General features: G+C 44.8%; 1 protein-coding gene across 2 annotated transcripts in view; it reads right to left on the bottom strand.

The window, feature by feature from the left end:
• The window catches only part of SACS (sacsin molecular chaperone), a 76,536-nt gene that overhangs the window by 15,305 nt on the left and 37,062 nt on the right, over positions 1 to 24,169 (bottom strand). The window contains exons 1-8 of one of the 2 annotated variants that reach the window (XM_067713728.1): positions 23,679 to 23,823; positions 23,462 to 23,612; positions 17,612 to 17,699; positions 16,628 to 16,713; positions 13,844 to 13,955; positions 10,980 to 11,126; positions 7,429 to 8,920; positions 6,723 to 6,814 (exon numbers count right to left, since the gene is read on the bottom strand). In XM_067713728.1, coding sequence (XP_067569829.1) covers positions 6,723 to 6,814; positions 7,429 to 8,920; positions 10,980 to 11,126; positions 13,844 to 13,955; positions 16,628 to 16,713; positions 17,612 to 17,699; positions 23,462 to 23,612; positions 23,679 to 23,689 — 2,179 coding nt within the window. In that variant the 5' untranslated portion in view covers positions 23,690 to 23,823. Of the gene's footprint in view, positions 1 to 6,722; positions 6,815 to 7,428; positions 8,921 to 10,979; positions 11,127 to 13,843; positions 13,956 to 16,627; positions 16,714 to 17,611; positions 17,700 to 23,461; positions 23,613 to 23,678; positions 23,824 to 24,169 lie in introns of those variants that run through there. The other variant, XM_067713727.1, reaches the window with a different exon arrangement.

Below are 24,169 nucleotides of genomic sequence, written 5' to 3'. Positions count from 1 at the left end.
GGAAAAGGAAAAAAGGGAAAGAAAATGAGCACACAGGGAAGGCGAGGACAGCCCGCCGGCAGGCTCAGCACTCCCTCGGGCTCTCTGCAAGCCTGGCGGCAGCACCTAACACCCCAAGGGGGCCAGCGGAAACCTCATTCTACCTCAGAAGGCACGAGCGTCATTCAGAACAGCACTCGTGACCAACTTCTCTCCAGAAGTCATCACTGACACTGCTTCGGCTTCCTAGTTTCCATCCCTAATAGGAGACGGACAACAGTGGGGAGATGGCTGACACAACCCAGAGTCCCCAGGGCAGGTGCTAACTGTGCAGCCCGCTGACATCAAGATCCTGTCTTCCTCTTTGCTCACACCTTAAAAATATAAGAGTATATAGTCATAGCAGGTGTGGATGATCAGCTGCTTTTAACACAAGCTAGAAACCAAAGTTAATATTTATATGAATTACCACTATAACAATGACTTGGTTTCTAAATTTATTTCAGCTTCAAGGAAGAGACTGACTCAAAAAATAATGTTTACTAGAAAAACAATTTCTGTAAAGCAAATCTTACATCCTCTGATCTTCCAAGTGAAACATGAACTGGGGGGAAATAATACAAGTTGAGTCAAAACTTGTTATTAAAAAAAAAAGACAGTCAATAACTGACACTCAGCATTGTGCGAACAGTCAGCGGCCGTCCCTAATGGGAGCTGGCAGCCACTCTACCTTTGCTTGTTCCCCGGGGGCACTAGGCACACTGGACCACGCTCCTCGGTGGCCAGTCCACGCAGGGCCTCTCACTTCATCGGCACAGATCCCAGAACGGATCCCCTCTGACATTTTTAATCTCAATATTTACGTGCATCATATAATAGGTGTGTGCACTCTCACACTTTCCCATTAAATACCACAGCTTAAAATACCAATTTCAAGATAATTCTTTCATTTGAGACTAAATGTCCGATGAAATGAATGTTTCCAAGTCATTTGAATATGGTTTTATTGTGGTATGTGTCACAACCACCTATATACTCCACTAGTATAGTTTCCTCTCTCCTTTAATAATTACCACCAGAAAAAAAATACTGATATAACTTCTAGCTACTTAGGTAAGCGAAAAACCAGGATTCAAAGAATCAAATGAACAAAAACATCAGGCTACAAATGAACACGTTTAGTCATCATACCTGAGTATCCCCAGAGAAGTTGCTGTGCTAGAATACAATTAAATCCGTTCTTAGAAAAGGCCAGATTGTCACAATTCTCACGTGACGGCTACAGGAATTGTTCTGTATCTTAAGATAACAGTTTGCAGAATCTTACACATCATTATGTAAAAGAAAAGCCATAAACAAAACTCCAAACGTAGCAGAATGTACATTTAAGATTTAAAGATGTATTTCAATACGAACTAAAACCAAACTATTAGGCATTCCTACCATTTGTCTGACTCAACTTTTTTTCTATTTATTTCCTTCAAAACCCATTGACCGGCTCCTCTAACTTCTGACTGTCACCCATTTGCTCAGGTAGCCTAACACAGAAATAATCTCGATCTGTAATAGGAAAAACAAAACAAAACAGAATCATCGTTCCAACTCTGCAGCTCTAGCAGGTCACGTAAATCCTTCAAATTCTTTCGGCTTCGACGTCCCCAGCCCTCAAAGGAGGGTGACGATTATCTCAGGATTGTGGAGAGCAAAGGAGATACTGAAGACACAAGAAAGCCTGACTCACAGGCACAGTGGGGGGTCTGCCTTTTCGTCCTTGTCAGTGCAACACCATCCCACCTGGCCCAGCCGCGGGGGCTTAGCGTTAGCTTGTCACCCAGGCACTGGGAGTACAAAAGAAGTAACAGACGGCCCCTGCTCTCAAGGATTCGTAGTCTGGCACAGTGAAAACGTGCCTGTGACCAGGCAAAGGGGAGCACATGGACTGCGACGGGGTCCGGGCGTGAACCAGAGACGGCCCCTCAGGCCTGCGGTGCCGGGCAGGGCCGGAGACGCGAGAGTGGGAAAGGGAGCCGCTTGGAGGAGGCGCATGGGCTGAGGGTTAGAAGGTGAAGGAAAGTCACAGGGCCAAGCGGAGGAGGGAGCCAGTAGTCTAAGCAAAAGGAACACCGTGTGCAAAACACAGGTATGAGAAAACCTTAATTCAGGTAAAAAAAAATTTACCAAGCACCCACCTTGAAGTGGGCGCTATGCTGCACGGCGGTGACAAATCTCACAGGGTTCTGGTCTCACAGGGTGCAGGGAACTCAAGTTTGTGCACCTGCAAGCGCCTGTGGTGACAAGAACAGAAGAGGGATACCGAGGGGCCAACCACGGGATGCCCCGCAGGCCACACGAACAAGACCGCGCCTGTCCCGCGTCAGGATCTGCTCGAAACCTGCGAGCGGGGCAGGCGGTGATGAGACGAGGGGTGTGGGCACAGTGACGGCGTGTCCCCGAGACAGAGGGCCTGCAGCACAGCCAGAGAAAATGCAATCCCCAGACCCCGGAGACTGGAGAACAAGGATGGCGAGCGAGGGGTTCATTCCTGGGCATGGTAACGGGTGCCTTTCTCAAGAGGAAGGACCAGGCAAAAGGAGAGACAGACGCAGAGAGAGGATGAGGACCCCAGCTGGGAGAATGCCGACCTTGAGACTCCTAAGGAACTCCAGGGGCAGAATGATAGCAGCTGCCACCTCATCACCATTTCTTATGAGCAGGTAGCGTGTTAAACTGTACACGTTCTGTACACATCATCTGATCTTCAGAGAAACGCCTACCACGACTAAAACATTACAATTGAGGTTATCAATAAGCTGCCCTGCTGCGATAATGCAAACTGGATAAAATTCAGTTGGTAAGTTGTGACTGCCTGCCATCCTCCACTCAACCCTCTTTCTCATTTCATTCCACTTGTAAGAAAGCAATCTTGCATTTCATGTAATTGAATCTTGAGGGCCCCAGATATACTCTTTTTTTTACATCTTTATTGGAGTATAATTGCTTTACAATGGTGTGTTCGTTTCTGCTTTATAACAAAGTGAATCAGTTATACATATACATATATCCCTATATCTCCTCCCTCTTGCGTCTCCCTCCCTCCCACCCTCCCTATCCCACCCCTCTAGGTGGTCACAAAGCACCAAGCTGATCTCCCTGATATACTCTTAATGGAAGGATGTTCCTGTACTGCCATGATACTGATGAGGAAAGAGAGGCTCAGACAGGTCGGGTAATTTGTTCAAAGTCACACGATGGAGGAGTTGACTCTGAGCCCAGATTTGTGCGGCCACAGAGCCCAGGCTTGTAACCACTACACTGCACTACACTGCCCCTCTTGAGACTGGGGTGATAACCGAAGGTATGGAGACCATTACATATGCGTGACAGTGGATGCCTGGGGGTGAATGAGTATACTCGAAGAAAGTAAGGAACAAAATGAGAGCTGAGCAAGGAGTTCCTGAACTAATCCCATTTAGGGGGTAAGCTGAGGAACGGGAATTCACAAATAATTCTCAGAAGCAGGCAAAGAAGTATAAGGACACCGAGAGAGTGGTATCATCAAAGCCAGGGAGTTCAAAGAGGGAGTGACCAATAATACCAAAGCTGCAGGGAAATCAGGTAAAAGGAACAGAACATTCCACTAGATTTTATAATTTTTAAAAAGTCATTAACTGGTGACCTCAGTGAGGCAATTTTATTGGAATGACGTAGAAGCAAAAGTCCATGTGCTGTGATAACAGATGATGAGAAAGTACAGACAACAAACACACGCCACTCCTTCCAGAAGCTGGACTATGTCGGGATGCAAGAAAGCGAATCAAAGTCAAGGTCTGTTTTGTTTTCCCCCAAACGTAAAAGACGGAAGCGTGTAATTGCAAATGGGAAAGAGGCAACAGAGGTAAACGGTGAAAGTACAAGTAGTAACTTAATACTTAGCTCAGGATTTTAAATGTGAAGCAAGTGAAAGGTAAAACTACCACACAATGAGACAGATTTTGCTTGGGCTACAGAATTAGAGAAATACCCCTTGCAGAGGAAAAAAACTTCATACTTCAATTGTATGCAGCAGTACTTTCAAAATTGGCCAATCAGATTTTACTGATAATTGGTAAACAGAAGTCCACAGTGCTTTGTGTCAGCAAAACAATCACACAGTCATTATTTAGAGCAAAAAAGACCCAGTGCTGTTAGACATCTGGGACGTTCCCTACCACAGGCAGGGAGCTACACAGACGTAATACTCTCGGCCTCTCCCCTCCCCACTCGTAGTTCCCCACCTGCCCCACACACCAGAAAGAGGAATGACTTATCAACCAGTCAGGGTGAAGAGGCTCTGCCCCTGCCCAGGGAGACTCGTGGGGCAGGGCGTACCCAGGAAGGAAGCCCGAGGTCTCCCAGTGCCCCTGCAACTGGCCTGGCGAGCTCACCCGCCTCTGGAGGGGTCACAGCACAAGTCCACCACGCGCCGCAAGCCAGGAGCCCCACTACCAGGATTATCAGTAACACAGGGGAGACTGGCGACGTCTACCTGCTGGATCCCTCTCTGTGCATCTCTTCACTGACGCGGCTCTCAGGAAAGCAGAGGTGTCATTTATTGGGTCCCCATCAGTCCCTATACATGTTTCATGTTTAATGTTCCCAAAACATGGCAATAAAGTAGTATCAAAAACAAATTTTTGTCTGGAACCAATGGTATAAAAGCAATAGAGAAGATACCCAGGAAGCAGTTACCCATCACCCATATGGCCAGATAAAAATACCGGAAAGGCTAGAGATCAGGATTATTAAATAATCACAAGGGTGGCAGGCCAATACTTTAATCAAGATAGGAAAAGTGACCACGAAGACAACTTCTGGGGTAACTGAGCCACAGGTTACGGGCAACACACACAGTGAAGACATCTCTTCTAGTTTAACAGTCAAAAAAATTAACCAGGAACCAGAGATAAAACATGGTATTGGTATGATCCTACAATAACAAATCAGAAGCCACAGTAGGTGAGAAAATGAAAAGACATACAAAGTGGAAAGACTCAGCGTTATAACAATGTCAAATTACCAAAGTTAAGAGTATATAAATTTAATTTGTCCCTAAAAATATTACAATAGGTACCCCATCCATCTAAGGCCAGAGAAGCAAGCTGTGGCCATGTTCTGTGCTACAGGGTACTGGAACATTTGAGTAAAAGCAGTATGATTCTGCTGGTTCTCTACCCCTTCCACCTGATTTGATTCTGAATAACTTCTGACTGATTTCCAAACCCCTAGCTACCTCAGAAACTACTGGCCATTAACAAAAACTCTGTCTTCAGAAGAAAGTAAAACCACACAATGAAATAGCACAGCCATGAGAAAGGGTGATCTACAACTGCGTGCACCAGCCTGGACGGATCTCACAAACTCGGAGTAAGCGAAAGCAGCGGACAGAGTGCACACTGTGATTCCCCCCACGGGGAGTACAATAACTTGCTGAATCAATCGGTGCTATCAAGAGTCAGGGTCACAGTTACCCTTGAGTGGACAGGACTGTCACAGAAAAGGCAGCCAGGAGTCCCTGGGTGTTGGCAGTCTTCTGGTTTTGATCTGGGCATGTTCAGTTTATAAGACTTCATTAGGCCTACATTTAAGATATGTATACTTTTCTGTACGTACATTATATTTCAACGTGACGTTTTTATGTAAGAATGTAATAGAGAATTTGAAAAGTAAGGATTTCTAAAACTTTGGAGCAAAGAATGGCAGAGTAGTAGGAATCCATGTTTAGACCCCCAAAAAGGCTACTCTGAAGATGACAATTCCCAGTTAAGGAAGGGATCTCGATATTGGGAACAGCAGTGTCCCAGGGACACCCTCCCGGTTCACACCCGCACTCCCTTCAGCGTCACTCTGCTCCATCCTGAACTCGCCTCCCCCATTCCAGCTCCTTTCCCTTCTGTTTACATGAATGATGCACAATCATTACCTTTGAAAAGAAAACAGCATATAGTATAAAAGACACATAACAAAGAATATGCTTTACAACCTCAACTAGTAGGACAAATCTAGAATTTTTCAGGCCAATATCTAACTTTGAAAATGTTCAGGCAACAGTCTTACAAGAGAAAGGATGCTCACAAAAGTTGAAAGATAATACTAAACAGAACCATGGTGATTTTTTTCCCAGAAAGGATTCCCAATAAAGGACACCCAGCCTTCGCTACGACCCCAGGAGTGCCCTTTCCTGGCCCTGCGGCAGAGGTCATTTTGTCAGCCTGCATCTCCTCAACGCTGCCTCAGGACAGCCACACAGAACTGAGGAGGCAGGTGGTGTGAGGACAGAGCAAGGCTGATGACCTTCTCTCCGCGTATGCGCCCTCTAACCCACAAGAGTGCCCTCACCACCAGATAGGCTACAAGGGATGAGGCTGGGGGCACAAATGGAAAAGAAACGGGGAGCACTGAAACCTGCAAAGCACTGCGCACGTGCCAGGGACCACATCCATAAAGGCACACCGCCAGACCGTGACAAGAGACTTTTAAATACAGTATCACGTTCGGATTCTTTTGCATGTCAGAATCCAGCACTGACACATCTTAAACTACAACAAGTACATGAAGTTGAACCACATGGAACTGCTGAGTGATAACGTCTAAAATGGATAACTAATAATTTCGGAACGGTTCAACTTAATAGGAAACTTACATAAACTGTCATTTTTATCAATACATATATTAAAAAAACAACAACAACTAAACAGCTGTAATACCTCGGGTTTGGGCAGCTTCCTTTAAAGCAGCCAGAAGGTGAGGCTTCAAGTTATCCAAAATAAATTTTCCTTCGAGACCTGGGAAAAGGGACCTAAAGAGTGAAAGAAACACAGCAATGTTAATCTTCTAACAATTCTAAGATACAGAAATTCAATCATATAATTTCAAGCCAGTTAAATGTAATTACTATATTACATCAATTATAAGGCACACATCTAATCACACTGCAACACGTTTTGATCAAGTATTACCCAGGCTTCACTTTAAAACATGAGGACATCATGGACCATATCTAAATCCAGAAATTGTCTAAACTTCTTAGAATAAAATTCATTTTATTTTCTGAAATGTCAATACACACCCTGAGTTATAAAGAATTACTTAGTGTGGTATTTTAATTAATTTAAATTAACTTCATCAAAATAATTCACTTTTGACTAACTGTAGTTACTATTAGCTCTTTATAACCATTCTTTTCTGTGTTCTGTTATTGGAATTTCCAAGAAAAACAACTGCTTAGACCCGCTCTTTAACCGGTAAATATCTGGATGCCTTTCACCTTAGAATGTAAAAATGTATCCTTTCCTATTTTAACAAGCAGCTCTGCAAAAGTCACCCTAAGGTAACATCCACACTGACAGCTGACGAATTTCACAGCAGCCAACTGAAGTGCGGGCAGGGGCAGAAGGTGGGGTCCGCGCATACCTGGGATAGTTTTCTGAGCTTATATAGATCACATCTTGATCGGACACAGACGAGGAGAAAGGGATGAAACTTCCGTTCTGTAGGGGCAGCAGCTCCAGCCCCAGCAGCTCGCCGTAGGCCTGGTCGGAGAGCACGAACTCTAGCAGATGCAGCTTCTCAGCGGCGCTGGTACCGCCCAGGTGCGCTGCCTTCCGCAGCACCTGCCGGGTCCACGCGGGCGTCACCTTCCTCACGGGCCTCGCGCTGGACACGGCGAGCTGAACGGCGGCGGCCACGTGGGCCGGGACCCTGACGACCTGCTTCCCTGAGCTCTGGAGATAGCTGAGCACGGACCTGGTGCATTCCAGACTCTCGTCCAGTTCCGAGAAGCAAGCCTGCTCCAAGGGGACCCAGTGGCCGCTGAGGGAATACAGGACTGCGTGCTGGAACAGCTCGTGAAACAGAGGCTCCAACACGGGCTGCCAGTGCGCCGTGGCCCGCTTGACGTCGGGCCACAGCTTGTAGATGACGTCCACCGACAGGGGCAGGTCGGGGCTCCTTCCCGCCTGCAGACGTTCTATGGAGTCTAAGATCAGAGTGGCGTAGGCTCTAGGGACGACGTTCAGGACGAGAAACTCATTCCACAACGCGGCCGGGTCCCTCCACTGGTCCAGCTCTCTCCATTTGATGCTCCTGCGATTGTCCGTCAGGCCGAAGAAGCCACTGATGTGAGCTGGGAGGCCGGTTTTGCTTTCCTCGCCAGGCGGTAAAGGAAGGAAGCAGAAGGCTTTCCCGGAGAATTCGGACGCTGCTCCTCCCTCCTGCTCATCTCCACTTGACAGCAGCATGGCTATTCCAATGACGGGGACGAACTTCAACTCATCAGCCAACGCATCAAGCCTACTACTAATCCCTCGCCCACCCACGCTGTTACACACCAGCCAAGACGTTTTCTGTGCACCCCTGGCACTCTCATCTTCTAAAACTATATTTATAGGGTACGTGACACAGGTTATGCTGTTGCTGGGAATCTTCTCACAATAGTTACTGATGGCGGCCCCCAGGATCTTTATAGAATCCGGCCGCTCCTGTGTCAGGGCTGCACTCTCACTAGCAGTCACTCTGAAGACCAGCTTCTCTGTTCCGTCGGCCTCGCGGACGTGTAAGGAGATGTCCTGCACACTTTTCAGAAAGAGCAGCACCGTGTCTGCATCTGCCCTGAAAGACTCAAACAACTCGAGAACTTTCTGCTTATTGTAGAGGTTACTGCTAAGCTGGGAGGGCTGTAGCCGGAGGGGGAAACGGAAAAATGTTCCTGGAAAACTGCCGTTTATAAACGTCTCCTTGGTGCTGCCAAAGATGCCAATAAATGGTGCAAACTGGTCTGAAAGTTCGCTAATTTCTCTGCTGTCCTCTTTGAGATTCCAACATTGGCCCGATTCATGTGGACCAAAAAGTGTCTGATGAGGATCTAACATCCCAATCTGATCACCACTAAAGATACAAGGAACATCTGTAAAGGAAAATTCAAGTCATGATCAACTCTGAAATTTAAAGGACAACTGTAAGCACAACTACAATACATAGTTACTATCATATATTACACACGAAAAAGCATGAGCCACAAGATGACTCTACACAGATTTATCTAAAAACAAACTAAATCTAGCTTTGGAAATAGAATTCTTTGAGCACAAAAAATGATTTCCCTTTTGCTTCAAAAAGTACCAGGCATCGAGAGACTTTACATGATTGTTGTGAAAACCTAAGACACATCTTCAAACACTTACTAAACAATTAAAATACGTAAAGAGAATTTGGATATTTACACGCTCCCCATAGCCAAGTGAACCCAATTAAACAGAACAGAGTTGCAGCCAATGCTCAAAATAAAACTTCAACCACAGATTCTCTGAGAAAAGAGGGAAGGGAAAGAACAACACAGATGATCAGCAAGCACCGTGCCCTGGAGCGAGTGAGAAATGGGCAGTGACTTGAGGGCCTAACCTTCACACAAGACACAACTCCGTGAGGTCCACCTGTAATACGCGTGGTCACTGACCACAGCCTCAGGTGTCACAACCGCCGACTCCTAAGCTCTCGCGTATTTTAAGTAGGAAACGTTACATCCACCGGCCCAGCCACCATGTCCACCAGCAACGCCGGTCCACGGCCCCCTCGTCCACACTCCCTGTTCCACTCCCACTATTGAAACTACGTCAGGGAGGCTCCTGACGGTTGTAAAGCAGGACTCAAGAACTTCGCGGATCCTCAGATTAGAGAACAGCACCCCGGGTAACACTGTCCCACATAAATGTGCTCGTTCTCCGATAGCGAACAAATCCACAGTGAGAGCAGATGCTGACCATCAGGGGAATCTCTAAACAGTTCACTCCCGTACAGCTGGCTCCATGCTTGTGCAACTCACGTGTGTGCCCCATAAAATTTAAAGACTACTACATGACACAGATGTGAGGAGCAACTCACAAATGCTTGAACACATGAATATTAATATTCGTATAATTGCTATATAATGATTTCATCACTGTTATTACATAACACATAACTAATATTACTTAACACAATATCATACAATATATCATAATAATGTAAATGCAATTTAAAAAATAGGCTTACTAAAAGTGGGCCATAGTGATGGTGACCCTATATCCCACTTGCCCAGGGCAGTCCCAATTCAGGCCAGTGTCTGAGAATAATACCACCTCTTTCACTCTCAGCAGTGTCCCAGTTTGGGCAATAAATTATGTGCCACTCTAGCTACAGCTACAGCTCTGCCAGCTCAACCCTCCTTCTCCTGAAAGTTCAAAATGCACAAACGGTTTCAAACTAAACGATAACAAGTGCTAATTTCATAAAAAAGTTTTATCACAAAACTATAGTAAATACTAAGAGCTCTGATTCTGGAAGAACAGCCATATACCCTTAGAGGTGTCTACCCTAAGAGTTTCAAGTATTTCCTACTATAACTATGAATCAGAAACCTCATATTCTTTCTAGATTACAAGCATGATTTCAAAGTAATGGTTAAAATACTCGTAAGTTTAAAGAGAGTAAAATTTTTATGAGGAAAGTGAGAAACCAGAGTCATTTCAAAGGTCCTCCCCTTGTCAGTTATTCAATACCACTGGATATTATACTTTCTTCTTCCTGTTATTTAAACCTATGTACAAGAAAATCTGTGAAAATCAGTTTGCCTGACTCTTAAAGATTTGCAGTGTAAAAGTTTTTAGAGTAACAATTTTGTGTAGGCTTTCAACAGCTCACGTAAAATCTCAAACCTCACATAAAATGACTTAATATACTACACTGATTCCACCAGAAATGATGGCATTAACTTTTGCATCACATGATGAAGATTTGGTATAGTTACCATGGTAACCTGAGAAAACACAAGACGCACTGATATTTCATTGATATACTTCTTGCCACTGGCAGAGAATTTGGGAAAAATGCCTTTTAAAACAGTATCATCTCTGAAGTTAACCCAATGAAGTACAAAATATAGGCTAAAATAATTTTCAGTCTCAAGACTGAAAAGCCAAACACCATACCTGTTATATGATAGACAGAATTGAACCCAATTCCAAATCTCCCGACCTTCAGAGGGTCGTCCTTTTTCCGGCTCCGTGCTATCTCCTGAATGCCGTGCCAGTCCTCCGGGGTGAAAACCGCATTGTTGTACACGTAGAGAGCTGGCCCTGGGCATCGAGAGGCACATGCAGGTGTTGAGAAAGAAGGGAGCGTCGGTGTTCACTTCTCTTACAATAACTTCCTCTACACAACATTGCTTATTTGATGGGAAGATGGAAAGAAATGAATGGAGTGACTGATTGGGCATTACAGTTTGGTTGTTTTCACATTAAAAACAGAAATTACGGGGCTTCCCTGGTGGCGCAGTGGTTGAGAGTCCACCTGCCGATGCAGGGGACACGGGTTCGTGCCCCGGTCCGAGAAGATCCCACATGCCGCGGAGCGGCTGGGCCCGTGAGCCATGGCCACTGAGCCTGCGCATCCGGAGCCTGTGCTCCGCAACGGGAGAGGCCACAACAGTGAGAGGCCCGCGTAACCGCAAAAAAAAAAACCAAAAAAAACAGAAATTACAAATTAATGGTAAAAATTACCAGCAGAAGAAATATAGTATTGTTGACCAAAAATCCAAAAAGGAAAAATTATGGACTTAGATACTCAAAACACAGGGCAAAGAAGAAAATTAATCACAGTGTACTACTTTTAAATTTGTTCCTAAATAGAATATTTATTTATTTTTGTGAATGGAATTACCTGTAAATGTATAAGAAGACTAAAGAAACCCTGTTAATATATTATTTCATAGGGTGAAAAATAACCCTTCTCACGTGCCTATGAATTCAAGCACAGATATGGGGATGCTGGCCACAGTTTGCTTTACAAAAATGGCGTGGCTGCTACTTGGAAAACAGTCAAAGTGGGGATATGAAAAGGCCAAGACCGCGAGGCTTTTGCAGGAAGGACAAGCACGTGGAGGCTGCCTCTGCTAAACCCAGGCCACAGGGTGTCCTCAGACACAGCAGGAAAGGGCGTGGGGGAGCCCCAGATTTCGCCACACTCCTTCACTTGTACCTCTTCATTAACCACATCCTTGAAATCCTTAGTAAAGTGAGAAACTGGGGAAGATCTCTGAGTCTTCTGCATCAGATCTGACATTCTGAGTCTTTTGTAATCTCATTACATAACAAACAAGTTGAACTCAAGAGTTCTCGTGTACAACACTAAGTGTCAGTAAAGGGAAAAAACTGTGACCCAAGAAGATGACACCAGCCAAGATACCGCTCATGTCTGAATGCGAGAGAAAGACCCTCAAACACCACAAGCACGGAGGGCCCTCAACAAACATTTGTTAATTAAAGAGATCAAAGATCATGTCCACTTCCTTCTGTATGTGCAAGTTTTAAAAAATTGTCTAATCTGACGTCACTTTAAAGAGCCTCTCTCTAAGTATGCTTATGCATAAACTCAGCTAAATAATCTTGTTTCATAATTTTTTCTTTTAATGAGGTGAAGTCAGGGCTGGAAGGAAAAACTCCTAGACATGAGAGAATTGTGAAGCAGAATACTTCCAGGATCTCTTCCCGATCTCTTCCCGTATACAGTTCTACAGGACACTCCCCAAATCAGGATGACACCAGACAGAAAGCATTGTGACACACACAATCTCCTTGAACCCTCAAAGTGACTGGGGGGGGGGGGACTATGTTCTCGCCGCTCCACAGGGGAGAAGGCTGACAGGCAGCCAGCCTCAGGGCCCCGCCCAGGCACAGGGAGGAAACACGAGGGGCAGGCCCGACTGACACGCCACACACCAGCACCCCACGGACGTGGGCCACGGGGAGCCCCGTGCAGGATCAGGGTTCAGACAAAAGTCCCTCATATCTACACGGGGTATCTTTCAACAATGACTACATTAAATCACAGACTCTCAGAGCCAGGAAACCTGACTGGTTTCACCCTCTCACCGAACACATGAACAATGGGGGTGAGCTGACTTGCCCAAGATCATGAAGGGGGCAGGAGTCAGGGCTAGAATGGAAACCTCCTGCCATACTACGTCTCATCCCATCTCCTTATAGGATTTTAAAAATGCAACTTCCATATCACAAATATGACCTAAGAATAAATATATGTATTTATATAATAAATATATCATAAATGCTAAATATTTAGTATTTAGATGTTTAACAGTAATGTTGATTACCCTCCTAAATCATGAAACCTCTTAAAAAATATATGACTTAATCTCCTTAAAAATATGTCCAGGAAAGTCTGAACTGACCCTCCCTTTTCTCGATAACTTTCTACCACACACAGTCATTCACAATCACCCTACTGACTTTAAAGCTGCACTAAAAGTTACAAATGTTCTTTTCAACACAGCACTTCAAAGCGCAGGACTTCAGCAGTCTTTACGTTCGTTATCGCTTCTTACTGTCTTTACTTTCATTTTCCTTACTCACTTCTCTCCTTCAATCTTTCTTCTCACCCTACTTCAAAATAATTCAAGGGCACTCTCAAAGCACAAAGTGATACACAAAGCCACAGCCTCTAACTTCTTTCCAAATGCAGAGAAGTGTTCTATTTGTCTCGCTAATGATATAAATGCTCACAAGTTGACTGAACAGAAAAAGAGATTTATGTATTTACATTGCTTATTACTCTGAGTTTCAAGATTTTTATTCTTCGCTCTGTAAAAATACCAACTAGCAGAGACATCTGCCCACAAAAAGCAGAGAAAAACATCTCTTGGAGTTAAATACGCCAAGAAGTGAAGGACAGGTGGTAACTTGACTGTTCATTAAACACTCAGTTGTAAATCACTAAAATTCACCTGTTTGTTAGTACATAAAATAAAACTTGTCCATAACTAATTATTGATTCTTACCCTGATATTGTGCCATATCTTTTGACCAAAGAGTCTCTGTTCCATACTGAGTTTCATCATATAAAAATTTAACTTCTGTGGCCCCAGCATCTTCTGCATTCTGAATTAATTCCTAGTCAAGAAATACACCAAAAAATAATATTTAATAAAACAGTAATATACTGCCCATCTTTGTATTTACCTATAATATTTAAAAAGTAATTACACATAAGTAAAGGAAACCCACTATTTGCATCGTGAGCGAGGTCTTTGTACATTCTTACAGTTAGCAAGTGCTGATGTGTAGTCCTTCCACATTGCTTATTGTGTAGATCTGTGCGCCAGCCAACTCAGTATAATTTTTCTCCCTTGGATATTTTAGTACAATTCGATCTAGTTTAGTCTAACGTAAAGAACAGGTGACAGGGCTTCCCTGGTGGCGCAGTGGTTGAGAGTCCGCCTGCCGATTCAGGGGATGTGGGTTCGTGCCCCGGTCTGGGAAGATCTCACATGCCGCGGAGCGGCTGGGCCCGTGAGCCATGGCCGCTGAGCCTGCGCGTCCGGAGCCTGTGCTCCGCAACGGGAGAGGCCACAACAGTGAGAGGCCCGCGTACAGCAAAAAAAAAAAAAAAAAAAACAGAACAGGTGACAATTTCCTGGATGAGCTCTGAGTTAGACCAAACCAAATCAAGGGGTTATATTTTAAATGGATGGGTCTTTAGACACAGAATAATCCACCTGTATTAGCACACTCATGAACCTCTAACTTTGGGGGGCACTATTTTTTACTTTCCCAGCACCCTGGAATCACTAACGGGGGTGGGGGGTGGCAGGGATGGGCAGGAACTGCAGAGGGCGTACACTGATACTACAGCCATGCCGACAGCAAAGCCTTCATGAGAGCGGGTGACACAGCGCACTGCCCGCACGCAACAAGATAAGCATCAGACTGAGTGCGGGAGCAGTGTGCAAATGAGAGCTGGCTGTGACATCAGGTGGGTGGTTAGTTCACCCCGTGCACACCAGAAGGCTGGGGACAGTTATCCCACATGCCGTTCAACCCCAAACACGAACACTTGACCACGCTTTTATCTACCTCCTCATCAGCTGCAAAGTCTTCCTGTTTACACAACTTTCCATTTCTCATGGGATTTTTAAGACTCACTCCCACCCTATTTAGTCTAGTAGAATCCCTAAAAATTAGCACTCTTATTTACATTAGGGTATAATATAAAATAATATTAAAGGTAGAAATAAAAATTAAATAGGTAGCAAGATGCACGTTTAACTTACAGGACGACAGCACTTTAGAGGCTGGATCTTGCTTTCGTCTGGATAGCTACTTGAGACTTATGTGTATTTTAGGCAACAGAGATGAAGAAAACAAGATAACATCCCAAGTCCCAGATTCCAACTATCAGTCCCAAGTTGAACAAAAAATACGATGGGGCCCTTCTTCTCAGGGGATCTCTTTCAAACTGATTCTGGCACAATAAATGTGCCAATTTGCATAAGATCTTGAGCTAGTCACTAAAATTTCTCTGGATCTATTTCAGCAAACATCACACAAGGTGGTGGCCTAAGTCTAGGCAATTCTAAGATTCCTATTACATCTAAAGTGGTAGAATTCTACTAAAATATCCAAGGGACAAAAATCATACTGAGTTGGCTGGCACACATATCTACACAATAAGCAAAGTGGAAGGACTACACATCAGCGCTTGCTGACCCTAAGAATGTACAAAGACCTTGCTCACGACCACTGCCTTGTTTGCCAACAGGATCTCTATCACTCATTTTTGAATTGATGAGGCCCTACTAAATCCTATCTTAAATTTATTCTGTTCACCTCTCTCTACCCCCATAACCCAATAATGACACCCTTCCCACCTTCACTTTCCTAATATCTCAATATAAAAATGGCTTTCAAATTAGCCTTCTGTGAGCCACCGATCCTGTTCTCAGAGACAGACTTAAACTGCCCCAGTGCCTCATCATTACTAAACCCCCTAGGGTACAGCACTCCCCAGTCAGCGCCTGCCTGAGCATGACTGATACTAAGGTAAGCTGAACTGACCTAGTGCTTATTCTCTAAAATGTTACCATCTAAACTAGAAAATATCGTAAGAGCTAAGATATTGAACATAATAAACACTAAATAATTAGAGGAAAATGCATAATAACTGATCTACTTTTACACTTAATTAAGGAAGTTTCTTATTAAGCTTAAATACAGAATCTAACTTTTGCAGTATCTTCCATTTGCATTCTTTTATGATTGTTCAGTTTGTTTTTTTAATGAGTGTATTCAAACTAAAAGAATATATTGTAAATAGAAATACTTAACTAAAACAATTATCCTTTTAAATAAACTCTCCCAAAAAGCAAACTTCTAAATCTAGGGGAGTCAAACAGGCATGGGTTCATGGCCCCTGAATGTGGGTTTTGTCTTATTTTACTTGGTCGGCTGGTTGGTTTGTAATGCCCCTGCACAATGTTTTACATAAAATTACATTATATAATTACATAAAATTACCAAATAAATGTTCCTAGAGCAACACTGCATGACTACAGCACACTGCAGCTTAGGGGGTTCCTTTGCCTCTGAAACCTCACATATTTACATGGACTGCATCTCAAGCCATCCCATCCAGCGTATGCACTGCAGGTGCAGAGGGAAACAGACACAGCCATTCAAATCTAGACAAAATTCTAAAATGTAAATACTAACAGGCCTTGTAAGTAATACTACTCTGTCTCATTTGTATCAGTGTAAATGCACACATGCACACACCCACACCTCACCTTAAGAATCTGTCCTCCTTCTGGATATCTTCTTAAAATGTCCTTGAGGAAATCAACAAGTGGGGGAGTTGTTTGACCAAATCGACCTGAGAACACGGGTAAAACAATTTAGAAGAAAGTCCAGTCCTCTGGCCTATTATCAACATGTTACTTGGTTCTGAGACACAATGAAGGTGTGCAAGTTCTGACTTCACACACTTCACTGCAGCCCTCTGGTACGAGGGCTACCTGACTAAACAGATTCAGTACAAAGTAAAGCAGATTCAATTTTATCAAAGCTCAAGATTTTTAATTAAACTACAAATTAGGTTTTTAAAAAATGTTCAAACATATACCAAATGTCACATAAGATTATTAATTCAAAAATAAAGAACATGGTGGGGTGTTGCTATTTTCCGAAGCAAATGAAATAAATGGCGCTATTTTGTGGCTGCTTTGCCACTAAGTAATAAGCCAGAGATTCTGGTGCCTGTTATGACATCCTTAATGGTCGCAAACTCAACCAATGTTCTGAGTGTTTTGAAATACGGCACAATGTCTCAACGGCTGCCCAGTTCAAATACCCTGAAGTCTCTCCTAAACTGGAGATTCTCAGAACTGACCAACCAGGTCACCTTCAGACAGGTGACAGCAAAGCGTAGGGAGCATGGGCGAAGGGAAATAATTTCTCAGATGCACAGAATAAAAATACATCTGTTTATAAGTAAAAAAGAAATCTGTGCTTAAGACAAAATCATCACTATGAATTTATCTGCACCATTTTGGTACAACCACCCGCCACGACCAAGCATCCACAGGACCCTGCCCGCAGACTGCTCCACCCAACGCATCCTTACAGCTCACTGGCTCCACCCACACCTGTGTTCCTCTGGCCCTGACAGCCCCTCATGACATCCAAATGTTATGTACATTCATTTTATTTTTAAAACATAATCTTTATGCGACTAAAAATGGAATTTACTCCTGGTAAAGTCAATGTTATACCTCCCCCTTTTAAGCCTTTTGATTGAAGGTTTACAAAAAGATGACAATTTTGGGAAGTCAGATCTCCAATCCTGATCCAGTCAGATAACTGAAAAAAGAAAATAAAATTATGAAAAGCAATATAGTTCCTAATTCTGTAAGTTCAAAACTTTACCTCATTTTTTTTCACCTAAGAAATGTTTGTTTTACAAAACAGTAATAGAGTCACAGATGTAGAAAACAGACCTATGATTACCAGGGGGGAAATGGGGGAGGGATAAATTGGGAGATTGGGATTGACATGTACACACTACTATATATGAAACAGATAATTAATACAGACCTACTGTATAGCACAGGGAACTCTACTCAATACTCTGTAATGGCCTATATGGGAAAAGAATCTAAAAAAGAGTGGATTTATGTATATGCATAACAACAAAAAAGAAAGATTGTTTGTTAAGTGTTCATATAAGGAAATAAGTTGTTCTGGAGAAGTGAATATTCCAGAGAACAAAAATTTAGTCAAAAATTTTATTTAAAAATGTAAATGCTTTTTCCTTAAATAATTACAAATAGATAAAGATATATAGATTCTGCTTTAGAATAATTTTTAAAATTTTATGGTGAATCAGGATTATCAACATGAACAAAATCATTCTTTTGATCGGCATTTCCAGAGAGTATTACTCAGAACAGAGCTCCATGGGATTCGACAGATATTAGAGGACCAAAAAGAAAAAAAAAAGCTTTAATTTGTTGGAATAATTTGGTTTTTAGGGCATTCAACATATTAATATTATGGTAACCTTCTTTAAAAGGATTATACTATGTGGTATTTCACAAATTTTAGCAGTAATTTTTTTTCATTTATTTTGAAGAGCATCTTATAGGATACTGTTCCTAGAAATACACTTCGGTAAACTGCTTATAGACGTTGTTATAAAAAAGCTATGATGTGAAAGGAAGAGATAAGTGAGGACTCCAACCTCTGAAGCTGCTTGGGTCTATGATTTCCCCAACTGGCTTTCCTGAAAAATGCCTCAATATTCGTTTTCCTTTCGGTGACTGCTCTGTTTCCCACAAAGGTGGGGTACAGTGTGTGATCATGACCCACAGGAGCAGGTATGGACTGCTTTTCTGAAAAAATGCCAGATCCACTTCTCCCCAGCAGCGCACTCATGCTACTGAGGTGTGACTTTCAGGCAACAGTCTGCAAACGCTACCCCGGCTCTCGCCTCTGGTAGAAGAGGTGAGAACTGCCTCTGCAACTGACCCTTCCTTGACAGGGAGGACAGGGTTCTGAAGGACACTGCTCTCCATATCACGACTCCGCCATCTCCATAGTCCACCCCCCACCTCACACGGCTGCCCTCCAGGCTCCCAGAGCTTGGCCTGCCAAAAGGTGCTTCAGTGGCCCTCCTCCACCGACAGTGGCACCAGCGTGTCCATTCCCAGTTCCCCTCACATCTGTCTCGGTCTTCTCCACTTCCAAATGTTCAGACTCTCAACTTCTGTTGGATTTTTACAACCACCCCCCATCTGGTCTCCATACTTTCTGTACATCATCTTCATTCTAGTCCCCATTTCTAAAATACAAATCTGAACATGGTTGTTAACAGTTGTTACAGCTCCCAGTTTATAAAGCACTTTCATATACGTGTTCCCACTGAATCTTAAGGCAAGCCTGTAAAAAAAACCTCTGTGCGCAGGAAATACGGACAAAGATAATCACAACAGTACTGTTGTTAACAACAAAAATTCAGAAACAACCCAAATCCTATGACATATTCACACAGTGGAATATTATACAGCAATGAAAATGACTTAACTAAACTGTACATAAATTGGGGTGAATATTCATAACATAATATTGAGTGAAAAAAGCTAAATCCAAGTTGCTACATATAGCATAATAAGCTTCTTGTTAAGTTCATAAACAACTAAAAGTAAACAGTATATTGTTTAGCTTATACACACACATCCATACAAACACAGGTATCCACACACACACACACACACACACACACACACACACACACTTACGATAAAACTATCGAAACAACTATAAAAAGGCAACAGAATAAAACACGCGAAGAGGTAAGGCAAAAGAGACAGGCATACAGGCTGGGGAAGAAAAGAACAGAGGGAAACCGGCAACAGCATTCTAGTTCTCCAGTTGGATGATGTCATCAAGGTTGTTCATTCTATTATTAATTAACTAATGAATTGATTACTAAAAGAGAGCTATGCATAAGCCAAGGACTAGTAGTCCAGTTCAGTTAGCTAAGGTACTTTTAAAGAACAGCAAGAGGGAGGAAGGAAGGAAATCTGTAACGCAGGAAGATGTCTCCAGGTGTTAAAGAGGACTTGAAAATGAAGAATACACGGAGTAGAACCCTGTTGGTGACAACACACCTAACCGCTGTGTGAGCCTGACACTGAACGCTTTTGGTAGATTGTAATCAGTGGCCCATAGCAAGGCGGTGATTCTCCCAAAGAGAAATCAAGCAGCAGAGATAACCTCAACAGTGCTACCTGCTTTCTCCCCGAGCCTGCCAAGACTTGGGAGTTCTGCTTGGGCCTCTCTCCTTGGACCCTAAATCATTCAACCAAGCAAAGTGACACTGGTCGTGTTCATCTCCAGAGGCAACGAAACCTTAAACGTTGCCCATTTCAGTCTTCATATTTTGTTTCAAACAGAATGATGACAAAATACTTTGAACGCCGGGTCTCTGTTCAGGCCAGCCTAAGCCTCCCTTAAGGACCTCAGAGACGCTCACTTTCATTTACTAGGAAACAATAACTCTCTCCAAATTGTGAAGCCAATAGTATAATATTAACTGCAGTCTGGATCTCCCAACACTTCTTCCTCTGTTCAGCTGTCAAGAACACAAGGAGGTTCTCAAGATTCAAGAGCTGATGGGCAGGACATTGCTGATCAACTAAAAGACAGGAAAGGTAAGCGATACTTCAGACCTCCGGGTTTGAGGCTCAAACACATTTGGCTCGAGGAGAAAGTGTCAGGAAGATACGCAGCTCTAACGAACAGCTTCACTCTCTTCACAGGACAGGAAGAAGAACTTACAGATTCCTCTTCCAGACCAGGAAAAGCAAGAGACAAGGAAAAGGATGGCAGGTGACCTGGAAAGACTGAGGACCAAGTAAGTGCCCAATGCTAAGTCCAAAACCAACCAGAGCCAGCGAGTGACACCGAGGTGTCAGCAGCTTTTGTTTCTTTTTACCCTGAAATATGCAGAAGTCTCACCAATGATTCAAATCTAAGAGGTTCTGAGCGGCACTGAATAAAAACGGAAAGAAACCACTTCTGTGAAAGATTCGCTTATAAAAAGGAGACCCTTCTTGATGACACGCGTTAGCATCACTAAGTTCACCAGTTCAGTAGAAGTCACAGCCCGTCCTCTGCATCAGGAGAGAACTGTGCCCTCTGACTGTTTTCTAGGAGAGCTCCATCCTTGAGTTCAAAGTTCACTTTTAATGGTTTAAGCTCTTCTTTGTTTTAAAGAACTTTTATTTATTCGCAATAGACAGCCTGACAGGTTCTCTCTGATGTGGAATAGTCAGAAGTCCATAGACTTTGGAATCAGACAGACGTGGGTTCAAATCCTGACTTGATACTTTATCTCTCTGAATCTTAGCTTTGCTCTTCTACAAAATGGACTAGTCACAACCATCTCATGAGGCTGGCTGTTCTGAGCAGTAAATGAGATGATACATGGAAAGTCCCCAGCAGAACAGTGTGTGGAACATGGTTAAGTGCTCAGCAAATGTTAATCATATTCCCAGTGAGTTTACCAAGGTGCAGAAGGAGAAACGCACTAAGCAAGTTGCTTCCCAAAATCATGCCCCCAGCCCTGACCGCTATCCCTTGAGCTTCAGTGCCAGAGCCGTAGCTGCCTGTTGACGATCATGCCCTAGACTCTTACACAGCAGGGACCTCAGAACTGGTTAGAATTCATTTTATCCCATTCCTACCAGAAACAGGAAAACAGATTCTAACATGTTACTTAACCTGGCCTCTGTTACCCGCTGGTAATACAGGAACAGGATCTAGGTCATTTACCTCTTCATGCATTTTCCTAGACGCTTTATACTCTGCCACCAGCTCAAACACATGCAAAAGCGAACTGAAACCTGGATCCCCCGGAACTTGTTCATCTCTGCTAACTGAGCATTCTTTTCCTGGTCTGACTCAAGGCCTGTGAACATCCTTGGCCGGGCCTTCTCCCTTATTCTACATCCAACACCGCCACCACCCCTCCCTCGGTCTGCACAAATACACACCCCCGTCTGGTACCAAACCACCATAATTTTGTCTTTTACAAAGCCCGCTGTGCATCCTTTCCTCTCAGTTTCAGCTCCACGATCGAAGGCTGGAAGCTCACCCCTCGCTCTAGCACAAGCTTCCTAACTAGACTCCCCGCCGCGCACCCACTCAATCTGAAACACGCTGCACACCACGCCCGCGTCCACCATCCCACAGCAGTGCTTTGCAGAGACACTTCCAGAAACCTTTCCAATAGCAAGACAGAGCCCCAACTGACTCTTTGGCTCTGACCACATCTAGGGGATAAGATGACAAAGGAGGACCAGAGGAACAACCAAAGAAGTAGGTAGAGGACCCGGGTGGGTACACAGGAAGGTCAAGAGCCTGGGGCAGACACAGATGAAGAGGTAAGAATGACAAGCTTTCCTCTTCAGCCCTGCCCAAAGCCCTCAATCAAGCCACTGTCTCACACCAAAGACCCTGGGGAACCAAGGAGTAAGGAGAACTGATCCCTGGAGGAACACAAGAACACAAGAATCTGTCAAAGAGGGCAAGAGACCAGAGGGTGCACCCAGGCACACAGAAGGCCAAGAGTACACTGAGAGGTTACAAATCACGGGTACCAAGCATGTCCCCAATATTTGTACTGTGTAGTAAGGAAATCCAATACTTGAAATGCCATCCTGGGTGGTTCAAGCAGTCCTTGTGTATCTGGTTCAACTCTTTTTTACCTCTTTATCACTTAAAAAGTGAAGATATTTACTAGGATAAAATAATAAGTTAATTTCTAGTAAAACGTCTCCATTTAACACCTCCTTTAAGAAAACTGTAGTATTTCCACCAGTCTTAAAGGCTATATATAACATGAAATACTCCAATTTTCCAAAGTTTTGATCTGTTAAATCATTCATTTGCACCTTACAAGTTTTACTATAAATTTACTCCTCAAAATAACAGCTTCCGTGTTAAAGTATGCCTGAAGAGCCTCTCGGTCCTAAATTTCTGTGATTCAGAGATGGGTAGAAACATCCAAGACATAAAAGGTGAAAAAAAGTACTGACCAGGATTCCAGTTAAATGCATAACAAAGTCAGAAATATATGAGTAATGATGAAGTCACTTCAGTGGTTATGGCTTCGAAGAAGCAAACCAAAAAAACAAACAAAAAAAAACCCTCTTGCTAAAACGTCCATCAAAAAAGTATCTTAATTTCAGGAAGTGAAGATTCAGACAAAAGGGAGGAAGGGGAAACAATGCTGAAACGGCAAATCGACAGATTCACAGCAGTGACAGGCACACAGCCCCGTCATTCGATCGGTATCCACCAGGCATGATCATTTCCAGGCGAGCGGGAGCCCGGTCGCCCGTCCCGGCCGCCCCATCCCCGGCCTCTCCCCCCAGACCCCGTGCCCGGTACACCCCGTCCTCCGCCCCGGCCCCGGGTCCCCGTCCCCGGTCCCCAGGCCCCATCCCCGGGCCCAGTCCCCGGTCCTGCCGTCCCCCGGCCCCGTCCCCAAGCCCCGCGCCCCAGCCGCCCCATCCCCAGGCCCTACCCCCGTCCCCGGGACCCCGTCCCCGCCCTACCTGCCGGCCTCCGAGCCACAGACGCTGCTCCGACGCGGGGAAGCCCGTCTCGGCCGCGATGCGCCGCTTCACGTCGCGCACCGTCCAGATCGCGGGCACTGCCATCGTCCTGCAGCCCACGCAGCCGGGAAGCACGGTCACCCGGAGCCACCTGTGTGAAGGCAAAGGCCTCAGCGGGCGCCACGTGGGGCCGTGCCCTGGGCCGACCCGCGCTCACCTGTCGCCCATGACTTGTCCTCACCGCCGGCGCTGCCGCGCCCTCACCATGCTCCCGCCGCAGCCCGCGCCTCCCGGCCCGGCCCGCCGACAGGGAGCCGCTGGAGGAAGCCTCGGCCGAGCAGGGGCCGGCAGAGGCGGCGGCGCGCTCTCGGCCGCAAGGGCCCCGGAGGCGCCGCCCGCGGGCACGCGCCCGCCAGGACCGTTAGCTGAGGCGACGCCTGGCCTGCGCGTAAGGCCCACCCGCAGGCCCCGGGCCCCGCCCATCCGAAGGCCCCGCCCCCATGGACCGTTCCGGAGGAGATGCCCCTCCCGTCAAGCCCTGCGTCTCCCTCACCTTTCCTTGAGGAGACCCGAGACCCACCAGGCCCCGCTCCCCCTCAGGCCCCGCCCCGCCCATCAGGACTCGACACGCCTACAGGCTCCACCCCACCCGGATCTGTAGTTGAGAAGCTGCCTGGCCCCACCCCTCCCTCACGCCCCGCCCCCGCC

Source organism: Pseudorca crassidens, chromosome 18 (genome assembly GCF_039906515.1).
Source record: "Pseudorca crassidens isolate mPseCra1 chromosome 18, mPseCra1.hap1, whole genome shotgun sequence".
NCBI lineage: Eukaryota > Metazoa > Chordata > Mammalia > Artiodactyla > Delphinidae > Pseudorca > Pseudorca crassidens.
Note: the sequence above shows the minus strand (reverse complement) of the source record. Positions and strands in the feature narration are given on the sequence as shown.